We start from the raw sequence: 22,340 nt of genomic DNA, 5'->3' as shown, positions 1-22,340 counted from the left end.
CTCAAGCCTTCGTTGAAGAGTTGTGCCACACTCTTATTTCAATATTCGGCTATTTCACCAAATGCCACTGACAAATTTAAAAATTCATCAAATGCCATCGCACTTTTCAGAATTCACCAAATGCCACTCACAAATAGTAAAATGTCATGTCGTGCCATTAATGAGGTCTGGACGTTAACTGTCTGTTAATGCGAATTGACAATTATACCCTTATGTGGGGTTAATGGCGCGTTAATGGGCATTGACTCTCTGACTTCTTCAATTTCGATCAAAAAAAAAAACCTCCATCATTCTTCTTCTCTATTCTTCGAACTTCCACCCTCATTCAAACTCTGAAATCCATAATCAAACCAGTAGATTTCGTTATCACTTGAACAAAAAACTCCTAAAAATCGAATCTTTTTATGCGATTTGAGTTGTGCGAACCAGTTGATCAGTACTGACAAGTAGGGGAGGAAGTAGAAGCAAAAAGCTCTTGAATTTGAGTTTGGGGTGTTCGACATAGCAATCAAGGGATATAATCGCTGTTTCGCTTTTCCATTCGCGTTTTGAATCTGGCAATTTTTGTGAAAATTGAGTTAGGGTTAGGGTTTTTCTGAAACAATCATGTTAAATGCGATTACTTGAATTGCATGTGTGAATTGATGCTAAATTTCATATTAAAATAGTTATTTGTTGGTATGGATTGGACATTGTTATGCTGTGTGATTGTGAGGTGTTTGAATTGTGGATTTCGCAATTTTGTGTACTGGTATGTTAGGGTGTGGTATGTGCTTGTTGATATGAATCATATGTGTTGATGTTCAGTATAGTAATGTCTCTGTATTTTGTTGTTTATAGGATGAGTAGATTGTGGCTTGATGTCCATTATAGAGATCAGGGGTTTGATGTATTGATTGATGATACAGACAGAACAAGTTTAATGGACTTGTTTGAGTTTATGTTTGAGGACTCTGTTAAGCTAAATGTGATACTTCCAAAGTACTTTAGTTTGTATGTACTGCCACCTAGAACTAATAGGAAATTGGAGTTGTGTTCTGATAAGGATATGCTGAAAATGTGGGAGTGGTTTGGACATAATGAAACTATAGTAATCTTTTTAGAGGAAAAAGAAAGTCCTAGTCAAGTGTTTAAGGATGCTGAGAGTAGCTGGCAGAAAAGGATTAAGGCCATGGCTGAGAAGGCTAGGTTAGAAGCTGAAAAGGCCCAGGCTGAGAGAGAGTTGGAGGAACTGGAAAGGTTTAAAGTTGCAGTTGAGGTTCCTGTAGCTAATGTGGATGGGGGTGAGGATGAGTATGTAAGAGTGTTTGAGACTCCATTAGCAGATGAGGTTTTCCCTGGGCAATCTCAGCCTGAGCCTGAGCAAAGTACTCAACCATCTACCCCAGTTAAACACTGTCAACCTCCTTCTCCTCTCAACCAACCCAAAAGCTCAGCTGTGAGGAAGAAAATGACCCCAAGGAAAAGGAAGAGAACACCCAAAAAAAAGCCACCACCTCAAACAACCTCACCAGCTCAACCAACATCACCAGCTCAACCAACATCACCAACACAAGCAGCCTCACCACACCAAACAACCCCAGCACCTCATTCAACACCACCACCACATTCACCTGAACCACCTCATTCACCTAGACCACAACCAAGATCACCACCTCACCAAGCAGAGTCACCTCCACCACAAACTGATGTGAATCAAACATCAGAAGCAGCTACTTCTATCCCTGGTAAACCCAAAAAAATTGGTAGATCAAGGCCACCAGGATTTAGAACAAAAAAGAGTTGTGGAAAAAAGGTTGTTGGGGGAAGTAATGTGGAAGGTGTGAGCTTAAGGAGATCTGAAAGACAGAAGAAGGCACCAGTTGGGGTTGAAAGCAGTGAGGATGAGAGCTCTGATGATGATGACAGTGAGGATTCAGATTACATTCAATCTGGCAGTGAACAACTTGATGATGAATTGGATCTTGCTGACTTCAGAGAAGATGAGGAAGAAGTACAATGTTTGTATGATGACATCCCACCCAAAGAATTTGAAGATTACCTTGATGGAACCCAGGCAATGGATAAGACAAACAAGAATGGGAAGGTTTGGAGAGATTGTGAATTTGGTAGTATTAAACTGGAGCCATGGTTGATTTTTGCAGATAAAGAGTCATTCATTGAAGTGTTTAAGGATTTTTGTGTGCAAGAAGGTTTTGGAGTATTTGTTGAGAAGAGTGACCCTACCAGGTTTATAGCAAGATGTGCTATAGATGGTTGCAACTGGAGAATTCATGCATCAACCATGGCTGACAAAATCAGTTGGGCAATCAAGACATTAACAGGGGAGCATGCAACTTGTGGCAGGCTTGAGATCAACCCTGTAGTAAGTTGTGATTGGCTATGCAGACATCTGCAATCTGATATTCAAGCCAATCCTAACATTCCTGTTGAGTCTCTTCAAAAAATCTGTATGGAAAGGTACAGAATTCAAGTTAAGAAAAGGTCCAGGTTCTGCTATGCAACAGCATGTGGTGGTGATGAGTTTGAGGTGAGGGATCAACATGTCTACTTTCCTATCAAGCTAGGAGCTGGAACATGTGGATGTGGGAAGTGGCAGCATTCAGGGATCCCACGCAAGCATGTTCTAAGGGTGATTTACCACCAAAGGCTCAACCTGAGGATTTTGTGTCTCCTTATTTCAAAGGGAGGGCATACAAAAGAACTTATGCTGAGCATATGCACCCAATGCCTGACCATACTCAATGGCCTTCATTCAACCTCCCTGACATACTACCACCACCAGTGAAAAGATCTGCAGGCAGACCAAAGAAGCAGAGAAAAAGGGGGGCAAATGAAGCAAGGAAAGGGAAGAGGCATAGTACAGCCAAGTGCAGCCTATGCAAAGAGTTGGGCCACAACAAGTTGACATGTGCAGCACAGACAAAGAATGCAGCAGCTGAAGCAACAACTGCAGCAAACAACAACAATGCAGCAGCTGAAGCAACAACTACAGCAAACAACAACAATGCAGAGGCTGAAGCAACCACCTCAAAAACCAAGAAGAGATCGAAGAAAGCTGCTTAAACTCCAAAGCCTGCCCTTTTGTACGCACAGCATAGTTGTTAATGATATCCACATTTTTGAACATTAATATTACAATGTGTGATGTACCTAATTTTTTGCTTTTTTGGAAAAAATTCTGATTTATGTCAGCAAGGGGGTTTAATTTTTTGGATGAACATGATTGCAACATGAAGAATTATACTACAAATGTTCAAATTAACACTTTATTTAATTTCAGTATAAATACATTATTGTTCACTTCATCATTACAATCACAACTATTACAAACATAACAACTCCTACTTTCATAATAAAATTGAGCACTTTTTGCTGCTGCCTGACTTTCTTCTTCAATTGCTTCAATTCATCATGCAAATCGCTATGTCCTCATCCATCCCTAACATAACAACTTCCCCTACTTTGAGCTTCTTCCGGCTTGAGGAATTTACACCATTTGAAACTATTACATGAGTCACACTTGTAATAAAGCCTTTGAGGGTTTGATGTTGACTCCGAACTTCTAATTGCGTATTTCCGACCACAACCGCAAAACTTGTTTGTAACTCTTACATATGCATACTCGTGTGTGGAGGACGATGTGTTTGATTGCAAACTCATGATTATGCATGTAGAGGGATGCAATGTGTGTTCTTAGTCTCATATTTATACAAGAAAAGGGGTCCAACGGCTATTTTTCCCCAAAAAATTTTCAAAAATGTTTAAACAAACTAGCCGTTAGTACTAATTTGATTAGAGGGTTACTGTGAATAATTTACAAAAGTAATGGCATTTCATGAAAATTATTAATTTCTCAGTGGCATTTTGTGAATTAAGAATCCTAGTAACGGACAGTTAACGTCCAGACCTCATTAATGGCACGACATGACATTTTACTATTTGTGAGTGGCATTTGGTGAATTCTGAAAAGTGCGATGGCATTTGATGAATTTTTAAATTTGTCAGTGGCATTTGGTGAAATAACCGTTCAATATTTCTACAATGTATCATTGTATTGTGACCAACATGATTAGGACTGATTAAACATTAGGTTTTATTTAAACACTAAGGGGCCGTCTGATTAGAACAATGGAAACGAAGTGGAAAAGGGAATAAATAGGAGGGGGGGGGAGGGGAAGAAATCATGTAACTATTACATTTTTATTTGTTTGGTTTAATTATGGAAAGGAATCCTTATAAATGTGTAAGTTGGGTAAGGGTATTTGTTACCTTAGGTTTTAGAGTGGTAGCAAATGAGTGGAATCCCTTACCCTTAAGTATAGGTAATTGCTCTCTAACCAAACTTTCGATAACGGTAATGATTTAATCAAATCCATTTCTAACCTAACAAATACACAAGCCAAACATGCTCTAAATATATTATCTAGAAGTGATGTTAATTACTCCATTTGTTCTTCTTTCTTCTTCTTATTTTCACTTTTGCTTTATTTGTTGATGACAAATATATATTTTTCTCTTTTCTTTCTTTAACCCCCATATGATCCTATCAATGTCTTTAAACAACTAAATCTTTCCTACCAAAATGTTATGAAACTTACTTTCCATTAACTCTTTAAATTTTACTATTGCAATGTTATGGAGCCTCATTATCTACTTGTGCCTATGAGCAAGAATTTCCTTTAATTTTCCCCTAAGTGTTTACTTGCATAAATGGTCCGATTGGCCTTTTAGAGGGCATTTGTTTAAAAATTAATATGGGTTAGATACAAGAATGAAACCAAGAGGTACAATGTTGAAACTTGATTCTTAATACCATGTGTGGTATTGTCAAATGATCAAATCAATGAAAAGCTTAAATTGATAGTTGAATCTCATTCATTCGGGCTTACTATTTCTACTTGAAAAGAGGGTGGATGAAATTTGTACTTGTGACATCTTTGTCAATCGGGTTCTAATATATGTTAAAGGACAATTTCAACCAAAAATTTAAGCTAATCGTTAAGGTCTAAAAACACCTCAAAGCCACAATCCTAAACACTAAATAAGTCCATAAATAATAACCCAATTCGTTAACCAACCCGGCCCAGTTTCACTCACTGACAGAATTCTTAAATCAACCAAAACTTCAATAAAAAAAACAAAAAAGAAAAAAAAAAAAGTTGAAAATTCAATTCTTAACTGTATTTGCTTGTGTTGTTGTTAGCTTTAGCTTCACTGAAAGAGAGAAGAGAGAGAAAAAATGGCGTCGCCGGCAGTGATCCGGTGTTACGCACTCACATTTGCTCTTTCACTGTTTCTGCTCATCACACCGTCCATTTCCATCTACTGTGATGATGATGATTGCTATGATCTTCTTGGGTAATTTCTCTCATTTTTCCTTTTCTTTTTAATTTTGTTTTGTAGTGCGAATTAATTTCTTGATTTTTGGTACAATTTTTGTTTCTAGGGTTTCTCAAAATGCGAACGCTTCGGAAATCAAGAAAGCTTACTACAAGCTCTCTTTGAAATAGTAAGTAATTAAGTGAATTAATTTATGAATTAGTTTGATTTGATTTGAATTTTGTATAATTTTGGGATTTTTTTGGAATTTTTTGTAGCCATCCTGATAAGAATCCTGACCCAGAATCTAGAAAATTGTTTGTCAAGGTTGCAAATGCATACGAGGTATGATTGCTGATTTTGTTTTTTTTTTTTTTTTGCAAGAAATCTTTACTTGATTTTATACTATGCTGGGAATTTGCTTAGTGAAATGCATTTTTCGTATTCGACGTACAATTGGAATATTCGATGTGGATGTTAGCTAGCTTAGCGGGTAAATTTTTGGGGTACTTAAGACACGGGATTGAATCCCGTCTACTTCATTGTCTTTTGTTGCTCTCGTGGACAAGAAATGCAAATGTAATTATTCATTGGGTTTTGTAAGTGTAATATCTTGCTTGCTCTGACTTGAATTTATGAGATTTAGTGTTCAATTAGGTAGGAAAGTTTTGCTAATAATCTGTGCCGATAGGTCTATAGGAGAGTGTGGTATTGTTTCTTTAGGCAATGAAATTTAGCATTAGGTAGAGCTTAATGCTTGCCATTGTATGGGGATTAATAAGTGAGAGAAGAACTGAAGTAGTGTGGGTGCATGTGGTTAATGATGTGCTGATTACATGGGCTTTTGGATTAAATGGAATCTTTTTTATTTGAAGATATAGAATAATTCTTGTTCACATCAGTCATACATGAAAGGTATGTGAAATTATTGAATATGCTAATGCTGTGGTTGGGTGGGGCGATGCAAGGGGAGGGGAAGGATAAAGGGAAGACTAGTTTTGGTAATCTAGTCCTCGTGGATATCAGTTAGCTTTGTTAGCAACATTTTGGGGGTGCTACCTTCTAACTACGGAATGGGATCGAATCCCATATATACCATTTACCTTTGAGGTTCCCTATACACCCCCTTTTCCAAAAATAAAAAAAAGAGGTCAAATGCACTAGTTCATCGGTTGTGCAAAGTATAGTGGCTATCTTTCTCTGACTAGATTTTGAGGTTTTAGTGCTCAATCAAGTAAGAAGGTTTTGCCAATAATTTGTACCCATTGTAGAGCTTAGTCTTGAGATTTGGACAATGAAAATGGTACTTGGCAGTGCTTGGTTCTTTGCCACTGTATGAGAGTCAGTGAATGAGAGAATAAGTTTGGGCACTCTGGCAGCCTGGTTAATGAAATGTTGGATACGATGTTATGTAGGCTTTTGGATTAGGAATCTTAATTATTTGAAAGGATAGAGATTGATGCTGTGTTTAAAGCTTTTGTTTCTTAGTGGAAACTTAAAGGTCTTTTTTTTTTTTTTTTTTTTTTGAGGAAAACTTAAAGGTCTTTAAAGCTTTTGCTTCTTAGTGGAAATTGAAAGGTCTTTTAAATACCCCCTGAAACTAAGAATGACATGGTTAATATGGATATACTCCTGGTGTTGTTTGACGGGGTGTTTGAGGGTGAGTGACTTTGCAAAATTATGTAACATGTAATGATACTTTTTCATGTTTGTGCATCCAAAAGATGTCAAGTTGTCAACACTTGATTAATCTTTATGTATGTAAGAGTGAATATGATGGACTATTGGTCTCTAATATTAAACACGTATTTGGCTATGAGAATTCTAAAATATTTTATGTTTAATGTGGAAAGTTGATAGCCATTGAATTTACCAAGGTGAAAAGAAAACACTCTTTCTTGAACAAATGAAATCTATTCAAATCTAGAACTAAAACGTCGAGACTATTTCAGTAGGTATATAGTGTTAAACATGAAGTAATTTGTATGATAATGAAGAAATGTGTCATTGGCTCATTGCCATTATATATGTAATAAGCTAATATTGTGACTAAGAAATCCATATCAGTAGATAGTAGGCAAGAAACATGTGCATGCAAGTAGTCAGAGTACTGTTGAGAGCATGTTCACGAATTGGAAATTATTTTGGAATCCCTGTCCCTTCTTATTTAAAGAATTTAGGAAGGAGAGCCTGAGTAAGGTCCAAGAGCAAGGATGCCTTTTTAAGTATTTATGTAACTTGTTAAGTACCAGTATTGTTCACTGACTTATGTACTTCGGATGCATGCTTGCCTTATTGTCTACAGATTTTGAAAGATGATGAAACACGTTCACAGTATGATTATGCTATAGAGCATCCAGAGGAGGTAATCTGTATTCCACTCTTTTTTTCCAATTACAAAGAGAAAATAGAGGCTTGAATTTGTGCTGATGATGATCTAGTTGTGTTGTTAAGTCATGGTAAAAGCTATTGCATGTCCTGAATATTAAGTTTTATTATACACTAGTGAACGGTTGTGTTCTCTCTTATCTGGTTGTTTAATTGCTACGTGTCATAGCAAAATTATCTGTTCATAATTAATTGGTTAATGGTAGCTATCTCCATTTCTGCTCACTGCTAAATTTTAAACATATTGCATTGCAATGCTAATTATGCTATGCTATGCACTGTCTGGATGCTGCTGGGTGTTGGTGATTTCCGTACTCAATTGCAGCATCTCTGTTTGAAAATCTTTATTGTTTCTAACCTCATGTGCTTGTCTCCTTGATGTTCCAGTTTTTCTATAATACTGCAAGATACTACCAAGCTTACTATGGTCACAAGACGGTAAGAACTACTTTTAAGTCATCAAGTTTTTCTAGATTTGGATTGGTATGTTATATCTAGTATCTGATGATGTGGTTCTCTGTAATGATAGGATCCTCGTGCTGTTCTAGTTGGTCTTCTTCTTATTCTCTCTGGATTGCAATATGTAAATCAGTGGACAAGGTACAATCAGGTATATTGTGTACGCTATACTAAAACCACGTGTTGTCATTTCATCTTATTTTTTGCAGTAGCATATTGGAAGGGGTGCAATTGGTATTAGCTTTTATCTTTTTGAGTCTTTGACAATGTAACAGATACGGAAGAAGAAATAAAGTAATATCACATAGGTTTTGTAGAATCTAGGGTTCTTTACAACATTTAATCAATTAACTATAAGTCTATAATCAAGGTACTTTGGAGTTTGGAATTGCTGATAGTTTAGGACAGGTTATGTTTTTTTATTTTATTTTATTTTATTTTATTTATTTATTTATTTATTTTATATGATGCTGCAGTGCTATGCAAGAATTTTATCATGCATTTCAATTTTATATTTAAATATCTTATATGTTGCCTAATATACTATGTATGATTAGTTCAATCCTTTACAGCTGTACTCCAGCAATTCTACACAACTTTCGTATTGCAATCTTCCTTAATGACTGATTCTTAAGCTGTTAAACATCATTTTGTTACTTTTAAAGTCGGATAGAAGCATCCCTTGTATATTTTCCATCTTTGCTTGTTTATTAGTTGGTTTTGGTACTATACTACTATAGTGAGCAATAAGTTGATCTTTGAATTTTCTTTGAGTGTTTAATGTTATAATGATGTACGTTGTTGCTGTATTTCTGAATTTCTCCTATGAACCTTCTTTAGGCGACGTTACTGGAGTATCTAGCTGTTTCTTTTCATGTCATTTATGTATTCTCATGCTCCAATGAGCCGTGTGACTTAATTTTTGACTTTTTCTTGTTGCTTACGTAGATTTCCAATTCTTGTAGGCTGTAGAGATGGTTAAGAAGACACCTGCTTACAAAAATAAGCTACGGGCATTGGAACTTGAACGCTCAGGAGGAGTATCTAATAGGAAAAAGAATATCAAGATGAACAAGTTTGTACATGACCTCATTTCATATCATGTATTTGGCTTATTGATCTGATCCTGAGCTAATTCCTATCATATGAATGGGTTTAATTGCAGGACAGTGCAAGAGGATTTGAGTAAAGAGCTTGATTTACAAATTACTGGAGCTGAAAAGCCGTCTGTATGGGGCCTAATTGGTGTTCGAATTGTCCTTTTACCGTACACTCTCATCAAGGTCATACATATTCTTCAGAAAAGATTTAGTTTTTTAGTCCGGTATAATTTTTCTGTCTTGCTTTTAACATATAGTTTGTGAATGTCCTCACAGCTTCTTTTGTGGCATGGGTGTTGGTTTTGGAGATACACCATTAAGAAAGCGCCATATTCTTTGGAAGATGCCTCATACCTTACACTTAGATCACTTGGTGCTTCTGCTGATGCATGGAGAAATCTTGGTAATAGTTATTTGCTTATTGTCTATTAAGTGCCAAAAAACCAAATTGGGTGTTTGATTGCTGATTTTGCTTGGGGTTTTGGGTTTCCCTTAGGTAATTTGTTTTCTGTTCCATTGTTGGAAAAGCAAATGACCCCTGAACTTAATTTAGAGGTTGCCCTTAATATTTCCTTCTGTTGCTCCCAAACTTTTGTCTTATGTGAGGGCAGTGAATATTTTGTCCCAGGAAAAAATTTGGTTCTCTGGGTCTGGGTTCTCCAGGAGGTTTTCATATGCAAGATAATGTTACATCTCAATTTATCAGGGATCATCTGTTTATTGGACATGGTGTAGCTCAAATTTGATACTGATATCACCCTTGTTAGCCTACTACCTCACTGAAACTGACCTTTCCATCAAAAACAACTCCAGTCCTGTTCCATGGCCTTGGATCTTATTCCCTGGGTTCTCCAGGAGGTTTTCATATGCAAGATGATGTTACATCTCAATTCATCGGGGATCATCTGTTTATTGGACATGGTGTAGCTCAGATTTGATACTGATATCACCCTTGTTAGCCTATTACCTCACCGAACTGACCTTTTCATCAAAAACAACTGCAGTCCTATTCCATGGCCTTGGATCTTCTCATCTGAAAGTTTTGCTTTATCTCTTTAGTCGCTTAATTTGTCTCTTGAAATACTACTTCTATTAGCTCAATGCCTCTATGGCATCACTCTGGTTTACCTGTTTGAAATTCTGTGCATCTTGCATTTTTGTTCTGTATGTATCATACACTTGAGTTCTGATAGAGGTTTTGTATTTCTGGTTCATAGATGAAGAGACCAAGGATGATCTTGTTAAGAGAAAACTGTGGGTGAAATCCAACATGGACAGCTATGTGTCGGAGATGCGGAGAGAATCAAAGCGTCGAAGATAGCTGATATTCTTTTGCTGACAATTTTGTTCCAAAATATGTCGAGATGACATTCTTTTCATTTAGTGATGCAAAACATTCTCAGTGGAAGGGGCAGGAAATGGTGGTCAAAGTAATGGTTGGGATTTTCTTAATGAAGTTGTAATTCGAGTGTTGATCTTTTGCGTAAAAGGCTTGCTCCATCTAAGAACATGTAATGACACCTAGAACATACTCACACCGGCAATGTGAACATAGGATAGTTATACATTTAGGTCTTCAATTTTGATTCTAGTAATATGAACACATGCATTTTTACGAAAGACATTGTGATGAATATACTCACACTGGCATATATGACATACCAAACAAGTATTCCGTTTTTGTCTACAGTTGACAGGTTGTGTGATTTGCAATTGGAGAGTTTCATCGTAAGTAAACAAATATTCTGCATTTCATAATTTTGCTTACACCAAAAAGTAATTTTGCTCATTTTCACAAATCAATAATCAAGACTTTTGCGAAGGGTTCTCAGGTGCCCCATGTTAATTAATTCCACTTTGGGCAATCAAAGTTGATATTCCAGTCGAGCATAAAGGATAGTTTTTGACAACATAGTACTCGTATAATTTTTTTTTGTAATGATAAATACTTAAATAGACAGATACTACGTAACAAGATGCATTATTCATTTGCTTTCAGTTAAAATATTTGTTTATATCAACGTTTTGCGTGAGACCGGACTCACGTGAGTCCGGGCTCATTAATTAAAAAGGCGCGGGCCTGACCAACCCGACCAAAGCCCGCGCGCCATTTTATAAATTGTCTTAATTTTGTCGTTTTCATCATTTTAATCTTTTTCATAAAATTTCGAGCGCCGTCATTCATTGAAATTCAACCACTTCATTTTCCCAAAATTTCATAAAATTCAAATCTGCAAAATTCATATAATTCAAATCTGCAAATTCCAGAAAAACATGGAGAAATCAAACAATAGGATGATGATTGAAGGAGATTCTGATTCACCTATAGAATCAATTTGCAGCTCAATTACTGCTGAAAAAGGTACAATCTAATTCATAATTTTCTTTGCATGTAATTTCAAATTTCATATAATATTGATTTCGATTTATAATTCGCATGATTTCAGATTGTATTATACCGATTTTGAAATATGAATTTCGACTTATAATTCGCATGCAAGCCAAATTGAATTTCAGATCGTATTAAATTTCAATTTAATATCAGATCATATTTAAATTGGAGTTAATTTCTACTTATTATTACCAATTAATGCCAATCGAATTTCAGATCGTAGTTAATTTCGACTTATAATTTGAAATCAAGCCTAATTTATTTTCAGATACTCAGTTTACTATAGTATTCGATCGAATTCAATTTCAACTTATGATTTGCATGCAAAACTATTTTTGATAATTTCAAATTGAAATTCAAATATACTAACATTAATGATGAATGCAGCAGATAATGTTATTCTAGAAGAAAATATAAATGAAGAAAGAGATGATGCAGAAAGAGATGAAGATACTGCAAGTATAATAGGTATACAGATAATTCTATTTTCTGACTAATATTATCTTAAACCTAACTAAGTTATAATACATGAGAATATTATTATCCTAAAACTGACTATCCATATCTGTTTTCTGACAATAATTATCTAATTCCTGACTAATATATGCTAATTTCTGACTAATGTTATAAATCTTAAAACATTAAATTACTCTATTTAAATATTCATATTATTATTCCTGAATATTATTATCTTTTTTCTGACTAATATTATATTAAACCTGACGAGTTGTAATGTATCAAAATATTATTATTTTTAAACTGACCATACATATCTTTTTTCTGACAAGAACTATCTAATTCCTGACTAACATGATGTAATTACTCTATTTAAATATAGATATTATTATTCCTGAATATTATTATTTTTAAACTGACCATACATATCTTTTTTCTGACAAGAACTATCTAATTCCTGACTAACATGATGTAATTACTCTATTATTATTATTATTCCTGAATATTATTATCTATTTTCTGACTAATATTATATTAAACCTGACGAGTTATAATGTATCAAAATATTATTATTTTTAAACTGACTATACATATCTAATTCCTGACTAACATCATGTAATTCCTGACAAGAACTATTTAATTCCTGACTAACATAATGTAATTCCTTGGTATAATAAATTTTCAAACATTTAATTACTGACTATTATTATCTATTTCCTGACTAATTTTATCTTAAACCTGACTGAGTTAATTTTATTTCTGAATTTAATTCCTGTTTAAGATATGCTAATTCCTGAGTATAAGCTACTGATATCATCAACTAAAACAAAAAAGAAAATAACATCAACCAAATTTCCAAAAATAAAATAACATCAACCAAATTTCCAAAAATAAAATACATAAACTAAATTTCCAAATTATATATTACTGAAATGTTATTTAATTATGATAAAGTACAAAACATTGAAAATAAACTACAAAGATAATCTTCCTCAATTTTAATTCTTTTTGCCTCTCTGCATGGATGATTTGCCTCTTCTCTTTTTCTCTTTAATTTGCTGGCTTCTTCTTCACCAAAAACAAAACGTAATCCATTCAGAAATTCAGCCCAGTCTTGCACCATGCCATTATGAAACCCATAACCCTTATGCCTCATAATGTCATATGCAACCCACCATTCATTTGAATTATGATTTCTTCTTACTGTTTCTGGAATCCAATATTTATAATACCATAATTCATTATAATATCTACATGTACAGTTAATCATTGCCTGGGCTTTGAATGTGCACCTAGGGAAAATATGCATGCAAAGTATTTCTTCAACAGCCATTGCTGGATGTGCATCTTCTAAGGCGTCAATTGGGTGTGGGATTTGATTAGCCATCTAAACAAAACAAAATGAAAACATAAATCATAACAAAACTCAATAAAACAACAGTAACAAAGGTATAATCATAATACGAAAAAAAATATACCTTTTGTAATAGCAGTAGTTAAATTCTTATGAGATTAATTAAAATTTCTAACTGAAGCAGTTTATACGGATTTTTGTTTTTGTTTTTCTGAATACAGTTTGTTAACAATATGGTTACTTATATATAATGTTAAGAATGTGAATAGATGCAGTGTTTTGGAAGAGGGAGAGTCATACCTTTTCAATTATGTCTTTTCATTTATAATTAACCTCTTTTCTAGTATATTCATTTCATTTTTATTCAATTAATTTTATGTCTGGTAAATGATTTTACGTGTTTTTTGAAAAGAGAAGAGGGAAGGTCATGAGTTATTAAATTCTAATTTCCTGACTATATTTATCTTAAACCTGACCATATCATTTATGTCCTCAGTAATTATTATCTATTTTCCTGACTAATATAACTTTATTCCTGAATATTATAATCTAATTTCTGATTCGAACATTATTTTGATATTTTGACTATTTTTTGTTACTGAAATTAAATTAATATTATTCCTGATTGAAACAAGTTTATTCCTGAAGCATACAATTTAATTTCTGATATATTCAAATTAATTCCTGACGTACATATTTTATTTCCTGACCAAAGAAATCTTAAAGCTGACAAACGTAATCTTATTTCTGATTGAAACAATTTTATTCCTGATATATAATCTAATTTCTGATATCATAATATTTTAATACCTGACATACAAAATTTAATTCCTGACAAAACAAAACTAATAAGTGACATAAATAATCTAATTCCTGAAAAAATAATCAACAACATATTATAATCAGATACAAATATTATTATTTCTGACTTATATTATCTATTTCCTGATTAAATGTAAACATAATCCTGACTGAGATATTTTATTTCCTGACTAGTATTTAATAATTCCTGATTTAAATAATGTAATTCCTGACGACATGATAATACTTAAGTATCATAAATTTAAAGAACATTTATTTACTGTGTATAATATTTTATTTCCTGACAGAAATAAATTATGATATGTTTCATATATACTTTTCTTGCAGATTATTACAAATATGAGAAGGATGAAAACATAAGTAAATGTCTAGCAGGTTATACTGTATCAGACTACAATGAGGGATTTGTTTTATACAAAGCTCATTCAAGGACTGTTGGTTTCAGTGTCAGAAAATCAACAAAGAGAAGAGATAATAATGATCAATTGTATGAGTTTTATTTTAGGTGTTCTAAAGAAGGGCATACAAAGGGTAAAATGAAGATGGCAGCTGAACAACATTCAGTGGAAATACCCATATTGGGTAAAACTGATGAAAAAAAGAGAAAAGATAGGGAGGTAAATGAGACAAGAACTGGTTGCAAAGCTCATATTCGTTTCAAGAAAACCAAAGAAGGAAATTTCGAAGCTGTTACACATGAGTTGGAACATAATCATGAATTGGTTATAGCAGTTCAACGTAATCATCTAAGATCAGAAAGGCAAATATCAGCACCAATGGGTGAACTAATTGAAAGCATGGTTGAAAGTGGTATCAAACCAATGGATGCTTACAATTATATCACCAATGAAGCTGGAGGAGAAGAATGTGTAGGTCATACTAAGAGAGATCACCTAAACTATGTATCAAGGGTGAAAATGAGTATGGTTGAAGGTGGAGACATGCAGAATGTATTGGATACCCTTCAAGAGAGAGCAGATAATGATCCTTCATTCTTTTATAGACTGAAATTTGGAGAAGAAAACAATGTCGTGAGCTATTTTTGGCGAGATTCTCAAATGCTTGAAGATTTCAAAGCCTATGGTGATGTTTTAATCTTTGACACAACATACAGAACAAACAAATATGGGTTGATATGTGCACCATTTGTTGGTATAAACTGTCACTGGAGAACAACAATGTTTGGATGTGCATTCATAAGTGACGAAAAGACTGACACATTTGTTTGGCTTCTTAAAATTTTCAAAAAGTCGATGTGTGGAATCGAACCAAAATCAATCTTCACTGATCAGGATCTTGCAATGACTAACGCCATACCAGAGGTAAGAATTTTATTCTTCATAATATATTGTTCCTGGATTAGAATAAACTTAATAACTGATAAAAACAGATCAATACTTGACAGAAATTATATAATTCCTGATAAATATCTGTTTAATTCTTGACTAATAATATATATTTCATGTTCATAATTTAATGTAATATAATTCCTGATTAAAAATATTTAATTCTTGACTAAAATAATATAATTCCTGACGAAAAATTATTAATACTAAAAAAAATAATCAATATATGAATAAAAACCAACAAAACCACATCATTTTAAACCATTACTAAATAAATCTTTTGATAATAAAAACAGGAAATACAGAAACATAAACAAAATAGCATATCATATTTTCCATATATTTTAATGATATTGATTGTGACTATAAATTAACAGAAAATAAAAATAAAGAAAAAAAACCCTAAAATCTTAATCTTCTTTATGTTCTTCCTCAGATATTAACCTTGTTTTTTCTTTTGATCTTCTTTTTGTTCTTTCTCTTCCTTCTTGTGTTGATCTTCTTCTTTCTGCTTTTTGTTCTGGGTTTCCTGCCATATCTCTTGTGCTCTCTTTCTCTTGCTTAGTTCTTCGATTTCATTCTTTTCAACCTTTTCATAGAGTTTCATCAATCCATTCTTCATTCTATCTCTTCTATCCAACAGTTCATTTAACTTTTTTTCAAAGTTATCAATTGCATTTTCTTCTGGATCGTTTGTTGAGGTAGAAGACTGAGAATTGTTTTGCATATTTGACAAATATTGAGGATCGTTTGATGAAGTAGAAGACTGAGAATTGTTTTCCATTTTTGAGGAATATTGCAAAAAAAGTTTGTTGTAGGAGAGAGAATATACCAAAGTACAAAAACATGCAAAATGTATGAGTAAATAATACTTTTATAGACAAAGAAAAAATATTAAAAAAAAAAGATAATTTTTAAATATATTCCTTTTTATTATTATTACATTGTTTTACCTATGTTATCTAATTCCTGAGGAAAAGTATGTAATTCCTGACAAAATAGTTTTAATTCCTGATTATACAAATAATCAAATTGCTTATTTCTAACTCTGTTATGCCTGAGAAAAATATACTAATATCTTACATAATTTATGTAATTTCTGACTAAATGTTTCTAATTTCTGATTATAATAGTCATATTACTGACTACAGTAATTTTAATTTTGTTGCAGGTTTATCCAAACTCAAGACATAGGCTATGTCTATGGCATTTGCAAAAGAATTTTGTCTCACACTTTGGTACTCTAAAAACAAATCCTGAATTCAAAAATATGTTTCACAAATGCTTAAGTGGATGTGACTCTGAATCTGACTTTGAAGATTGTTGGCACAAGATGGTTCAAAAACATGGGCTAGAGAAAAAAGAATGGTTTGATAGGTTATATGGTCTACGAGATAAATGGTGCACAGCATTGAGCAAGGATATTTTCTCAGCTGGAATTCTTTCATCTCAAAGGGTAGAAGTAACAAACAGAGCAATTTCATTTAAGGCCAACAAAACCACAAAGCTTTTGGAGTTCTTTCATATTTTTGAGGCTACTGTGAAAAGATGGAGAAGCACTGAAAAGAGTGACAACTTCAGATGTACTACTGAGAGACCAAGAACAACAACAAAGATATTAAAACATGCAGCTGAAGTTTATACTCTAAACATATACAAGGATTTTAGGCTGGAATTTGAAACAAGTCTTGGAGCATATGCAAGAGAAAAAGCCACTTCAATGCAATATGTCAAATTCTTTGATGTTTCTCTTGATGAAGATTATATGCACACCTATCAAGTCATATATTACACTCAAAACAATGAGTTTATGTGTTCTTGTATGTGCTTCACAGAGACTGGATTGCTGTGCTTTCACATTATCAAGATAATGCAAATGTACAGCATACATGCTATACCAGAGAGATACATTCTGAAACGTTGGACCAAGCTTGCTAAATCAAACATTTGGGATGGCAGTGAATTAGGTACGTACATACTTTGTTATTTTAAAATTAATTTCATGTTTATTTAGTATAAAAAAAATATCTTTATTCCTGAGATAAACATTTTAACTACTGTCATAAATAATTTGCTGACATAGATTTTCTTAATGTATAATACATGAAAAAGATAATAATATTACTGATTGAAACAAGTTTATTCCTGAAACATACAATTTAATTCCTGATATATTCAGATTAATTCCTGAATAAAATTTAAAATACCTGACATACATATTTCAATTCCTGACCAAAGAAATCTTAAAACTGAAAAAATATACCTTATTCCTGATCCTCTCTAATTTATAATAACTAATTTCTGATTGAAAATTTTTTATTCCAGAAACAATCTAATTCCCATGTAGTCAAAAATTTTAAATACCTGACAAACATAATTTAATTCCTGACAAAACAACTCTAATAAATGAAAAAAACAATCTAATTCCTGAACATAATGAACATTGAACAACATATTATAATATTATTATTCATGAACAAAATATTATAATAACTGATACATTTATTATTATTTCTGATATAAAATCATATTTATTTTACACATAAAATGATATAAATATTTAAAAACTTATACATTGGTACCACTTCCTCCTTCATTAGGAAGCCTTTCAGTACCATCAGCATTAAAAATTCTAATATAAATGTTATAATGATCATGATAAACATCAAGTCTGTCTCCAACAACTATGTTGTTTGCAGCTACAAAGTTTTCCCATTCACGATCAATCAACATACCACCACAACCTGTATTTTCTGGTATGCTTAAGACTCTTACTTCCCAATGTCTATCTTCTCTGCCATTCTTCCCAGCAAAGACTCTCACAAAGTTCTTGAATTTCAGAAGAAAAAATTTCCAATCATCAGGAAGACCCTGAAAGAAAAAAAAATCAATTTTAATATCATTTAATCTTTACTAAAAACACAAAACAAATTTATAAATTTAAAAGTTAATGTAATATATTTACCATACTAATGCGATCAATTGGTTTAACAATAATTGTACACTTCTCCTTATTTGCGTAGAAATCAGCCATTATTTTGATGATAGATTAGATGAAGAAAAATATTAGTTATTTTTACAAGAATGCACCTTTTATAGAACACAATAGAGGTTGTTATAATATAACTCTTTTAATAGAAAAAACTTAATTTAGAACAGCCTTTAAATAGAAAAGAGTTATGTATGAACAGTAATAATTAATCTGTAATTTAACAGAAAAATTTATTAACTTAGTCAAATTAGAATGACTTTTTAATGATGCAATAAATGACTTTTTCTACATTATAATGAATTTTCAATGAGGCAATAAATTACTTTATTCTGTTTTGTAAGACTTTTTGCAATAATTTGACATTTCTACTGACAATTAAAATTTATCAGGAATAATATCAATTTTGTCAGAAAATTTATGGCTGAAACAGAAAATAAAAATATTATCACATAGCTCGTTGCTGACTTTTATTTTCATAATATAAATAATTATATTTCTGATATTATAATATTATTATTCTTATTACTAACAAAAATGTAGTAATCTTTTTTTTTTTTTTTTATTAGGAAATTCAACCACAGATTATTCATTAATAAACACTCCTTGGAGGCAATCAATAACAAAGAATTTTTACAACCTTGTGACAGTATGCCAAGGGAATGAAGAAGCATCAAAAATATGTGATGATGCTTTGGAACAAATGTACAAATCTGTAAGGCAAGTGTTCCAAACAAATGAAGAAAAAATTCGTGAACTTGATGAAGAAGAAGAAAGAAGAAATACAGTTAAAGATCCAAAACGACCAAAAACAAAGGGAAGGCCAAAGAAGAACAAAAGAATTAGAGGACATTTTGAAAGAAGTAGAACAGCAACAAGAGATCCAAATGAGTTTGGAACAATAACTCCTAATCCACAACTCATTTAATTTATCCCTATTGCTGCCTTCTCCTATCATAAAGTCAATCTTCAAATTTTTTATTTTATTATTCAAGATAATTGTAAACAATACTATATTTTGCCATTTTGGGGTTTGATTACTCCTGATTAAACTAATTTTAATCCTGATTTACACAATTCATGCCTGATTTAATTTTTGATAACTCAATTTTATTACTGACTATTACATTTTAATTTCTGATAAACGAGTTTTAATTCCTGAGTTAGTTCTTGACTTCTAGAATCTTATTCTTAAATAAACTAATTGTATCACAGACTAACTCATTTTAATTCCTGATTATAAACATCTTATTCATGACTAAGTCAAGTTTATTCCTGACTGACTCAACTCTATTCCTGATTAAAAAAATCTTAATCCTGATTAACTTAAGTTTATTCCTGACTAATTCAAGTTTATTCTTGTCTAAACAATACTATATTTTGCCATTTTGAGGTTTGATTTTACTTCTGAAAACAATTATTTTATTTTCTGATCAGATAAATGTTATGCCTGACTAACCTTACTTTATTACTGACTTTAAAAATCTTATTGCTGAGTAACTGAAGTTTATCCCTGACTTTAAAAATCTAATTTTATTCCTGACTAAACTAATTTTAATCCTGATTTACACAGTTTCATGCCTGATTTAATTTGTGATAACTCAATTTTATTACTGACTATTACATTTTAATTTCTGATAATCGAAATTTAATTCCTGACTTAATTCTTGACTTCTAGAATATTATTCTTAAGTAAACTAATTGTATTACTGGCTAACACAATATCATTCCTGACTTTAAAAATCTTATGCCTGACTAACCCAAGTTTTTTTCTGACAGACTGAACTCTATTCCTGATTTAAAAAATCTATTTCCTGATTAACTCAAAATTATTCCTGACAGACTCAACTCTATTCCTGATTTAAAAAAACTAAATTCTGATTAACTCAAGTTTATTCCTGAGTAACTCAACTTAATTCCTGTCTAAATGAAGTTTATTGCTGACTGACTCAAATTTATTCCTGACCAACAAAATTTTATTCTTAACCAAAAGAAATTTATTGCTAAAATAAATCAAGTAATTTCTGAGAAGAGTAATTTAATTTATGACAAACATTTTATTCATTTTAAGTTTGATATTTAAAATTTTTAAAATTAAAATTTGATATTAATTTCTGACACAAGTAGTTTAATATATGACTAATATATAGATGTATGATTAACAGAAAACGGATTTAATAGAAAATATATACATATATAAGTATCTATACAAAAGAAAAATAATGCCTAACTACAAAAAAAAAAAAAAAAATATGTACATGTATGATTAATTGTTTAAAAAAAAAAAAAATCTAATCTTCCTCTTCCTCTTCCTCTTCATTTTTCTGAAGTTGTTGATCAATTTCCAATTGCTGCTTCTCTTTTTCATCTTTTTCTTTTTGTTTTTGCATCAACTTCCACTGCCTCTCTTTTTCCCTTTCAATGGCTTCCTTTTCTTTTTGATATTTGGCCTCTAGCTTCTTTCTTGCAGGTTGAGCTTTCCAAATTTTAAGCTTGTTAATTGAAAACTCAATGCAATCATTCCACAATTTCTTCCGCAAAATATTCTCTTCTCTTGTAGCCATTTGATAAGCAAGTTGGCATCTATATATCTTCCGATTTTGCTTCTATAAATTTATATAAAAAACAATATAAGAACACTAAAAAACAGTAGTTATAAATCCAAAAACAAAGGAGAAAAAATACTTACATATTTCAAATCGACAAGACCTCCAGATACACCATTGTACTTTTTCATACACATTAATGTAAAAAGGCCACAATCCTCATTTTCATGGCTTGTTTGCCATGTAAACTTAGGTTCATGCCAATCCAATTCTTCCAAGTTTATGTCACCATGTCGATGTTCATGCTTTTTCAGAAAGATACCAACAGCTCTAATCTGTAATTATAAATATATAAATTATAAAATTTAAAAGCATCTAAAAATATAATTTTCACAAATTTAATTTAAAATTAGCTTACCAGCACTCTGTCTATTCCATTTAATCTATCTCGATCAATATCAGTCCTGTTATTTATCCAATCTATTCTTGGACCAATACCATCAATGAAATTGAAAACCAGCAGAGTATGATGATTATCGAACGCGATGGGAAAGAATAGCTGCAAAATAAATAAAACATAATTTTCACAATAAGTAATACATTTGTTAACTGAATAAAAGAACCAAATAACAGGTTAAAAGATCATATTATCTGAGTAAAACATTTATATTCCTGACTTACAAAATTTTATAACTGACTAACAAAATTTTTTTCCTGACTAAAACAGTTTTATTCCTGGCTAAAACAATATTATTCCTGACTAAAACAATTTAATTCCTAACTATATAATATTTTTTCCTTACTAACACAGTTTAATTACTAACATAAATAAATTGTTTCCTGATTATAGTAATATAATTCCTGACTTAAAATAATATAAAATCTGACTAATAAAAGCTTGAATCATACTAGGTTTAGCTTATTCCTGAATATACAATATATAAAGAAGAAATAAAGTTAAAAATTTACCAAATCGGCTTCGGCTATGTTGAATGAAGGAAAACGCCTAACCCAGTTGCTAATGTAGTCATAAATGTCCTCACCTCTATGCATATTCAATGTACAATCCATCTCCATTTTTAACAATTTCTCTTTAAACTTATTATACTCCACTGGGTTTTTCAAAGTTTTCAAAATTGCCTCCTTTTCCTTTATGTTAGCAACTT

The 22,340-nt window shown here is 32.0% G+C and overlaps 2 protein-coding genes across 2 annotated transcripts; both read left to right on the top strand.

Moving 5' to 3' along the window:
* The first annotated feature begins 5,162 nt into the window (after nucleotides 1–5,162).
* Nucleotides 5,163–10,950, top strand: LOC145611514 (chaperone protein dnaJ 50-like). The gene is made up of 10 exons (XM_081666853.1): nucleotides 5,163–5,361; nucleotides 5,450–5,512; nucleotides 5,601–5,667; nucleotides 7,628–7,687; nucleotides 8,098–8,148; nucleotides 8,240–8,320; nucleotides 9,135–9,244; nucleotides 9,335–9,452; nucleotides 9,546–9,672; nucleotides 10,487–10,950. The coding sequence occupies exons 1-10, from the start codon at nucleotides 5,243–5,245 to the stop codon at nucleotides 10,588–10,590; spliced, it is 900 nt and encodes a 299-aa protein (XP_081522979.1). The 5' UTR covers nucleotides 5,163–5,242; the 3' UTR covers nucleotides 10,591–10,950.
* Nucleotides 10,951–14,589: 3,639 nt separating this feature from the next.
* On the top strand, nucleotides 14,590–21,103 carry LOC145610912 (protein FAR1-RELATED SEQUENCE 5-like). The gene is made up of 4 exons (XM_081666174.1): nucleotides 14,590–15,615; nucleotides 16,811–17,606; nucleotides 19,198–19,491; nucleotides 21,099–21,103. The coding sequence occupies exons 1-4, from the start codon at nucleotides 14,590–14,592 to the stop codon at nucleotides 21,101–21,103; spliced, it is 2,121 nt and encodes a 706-aa protein (XP_081522300.1).
* Nucleotides 21,104–22,340: the final 1,237 nt, after the last annotated feature.

The sequence above is a fragment of the Chenopodium album genome, chromosome 24 (assembly GCF_948465745.1).
Source record: "Chenopodium album chromosome 24, dcCheAlbu1.1, whole genome shotgun sequence".
NCBI classification, from domain to species: Eukaryota; Viridiplantae; Streptophyta; class Magnoliopsida; order Caryophyllales; family Amaranthaceae; genus Chenopodium; species Chenopodium album.
Note: the sequence above shows the minus strand (reverse complement) of the source record. Positions and strands in the feature narration are given on the sequence as shown.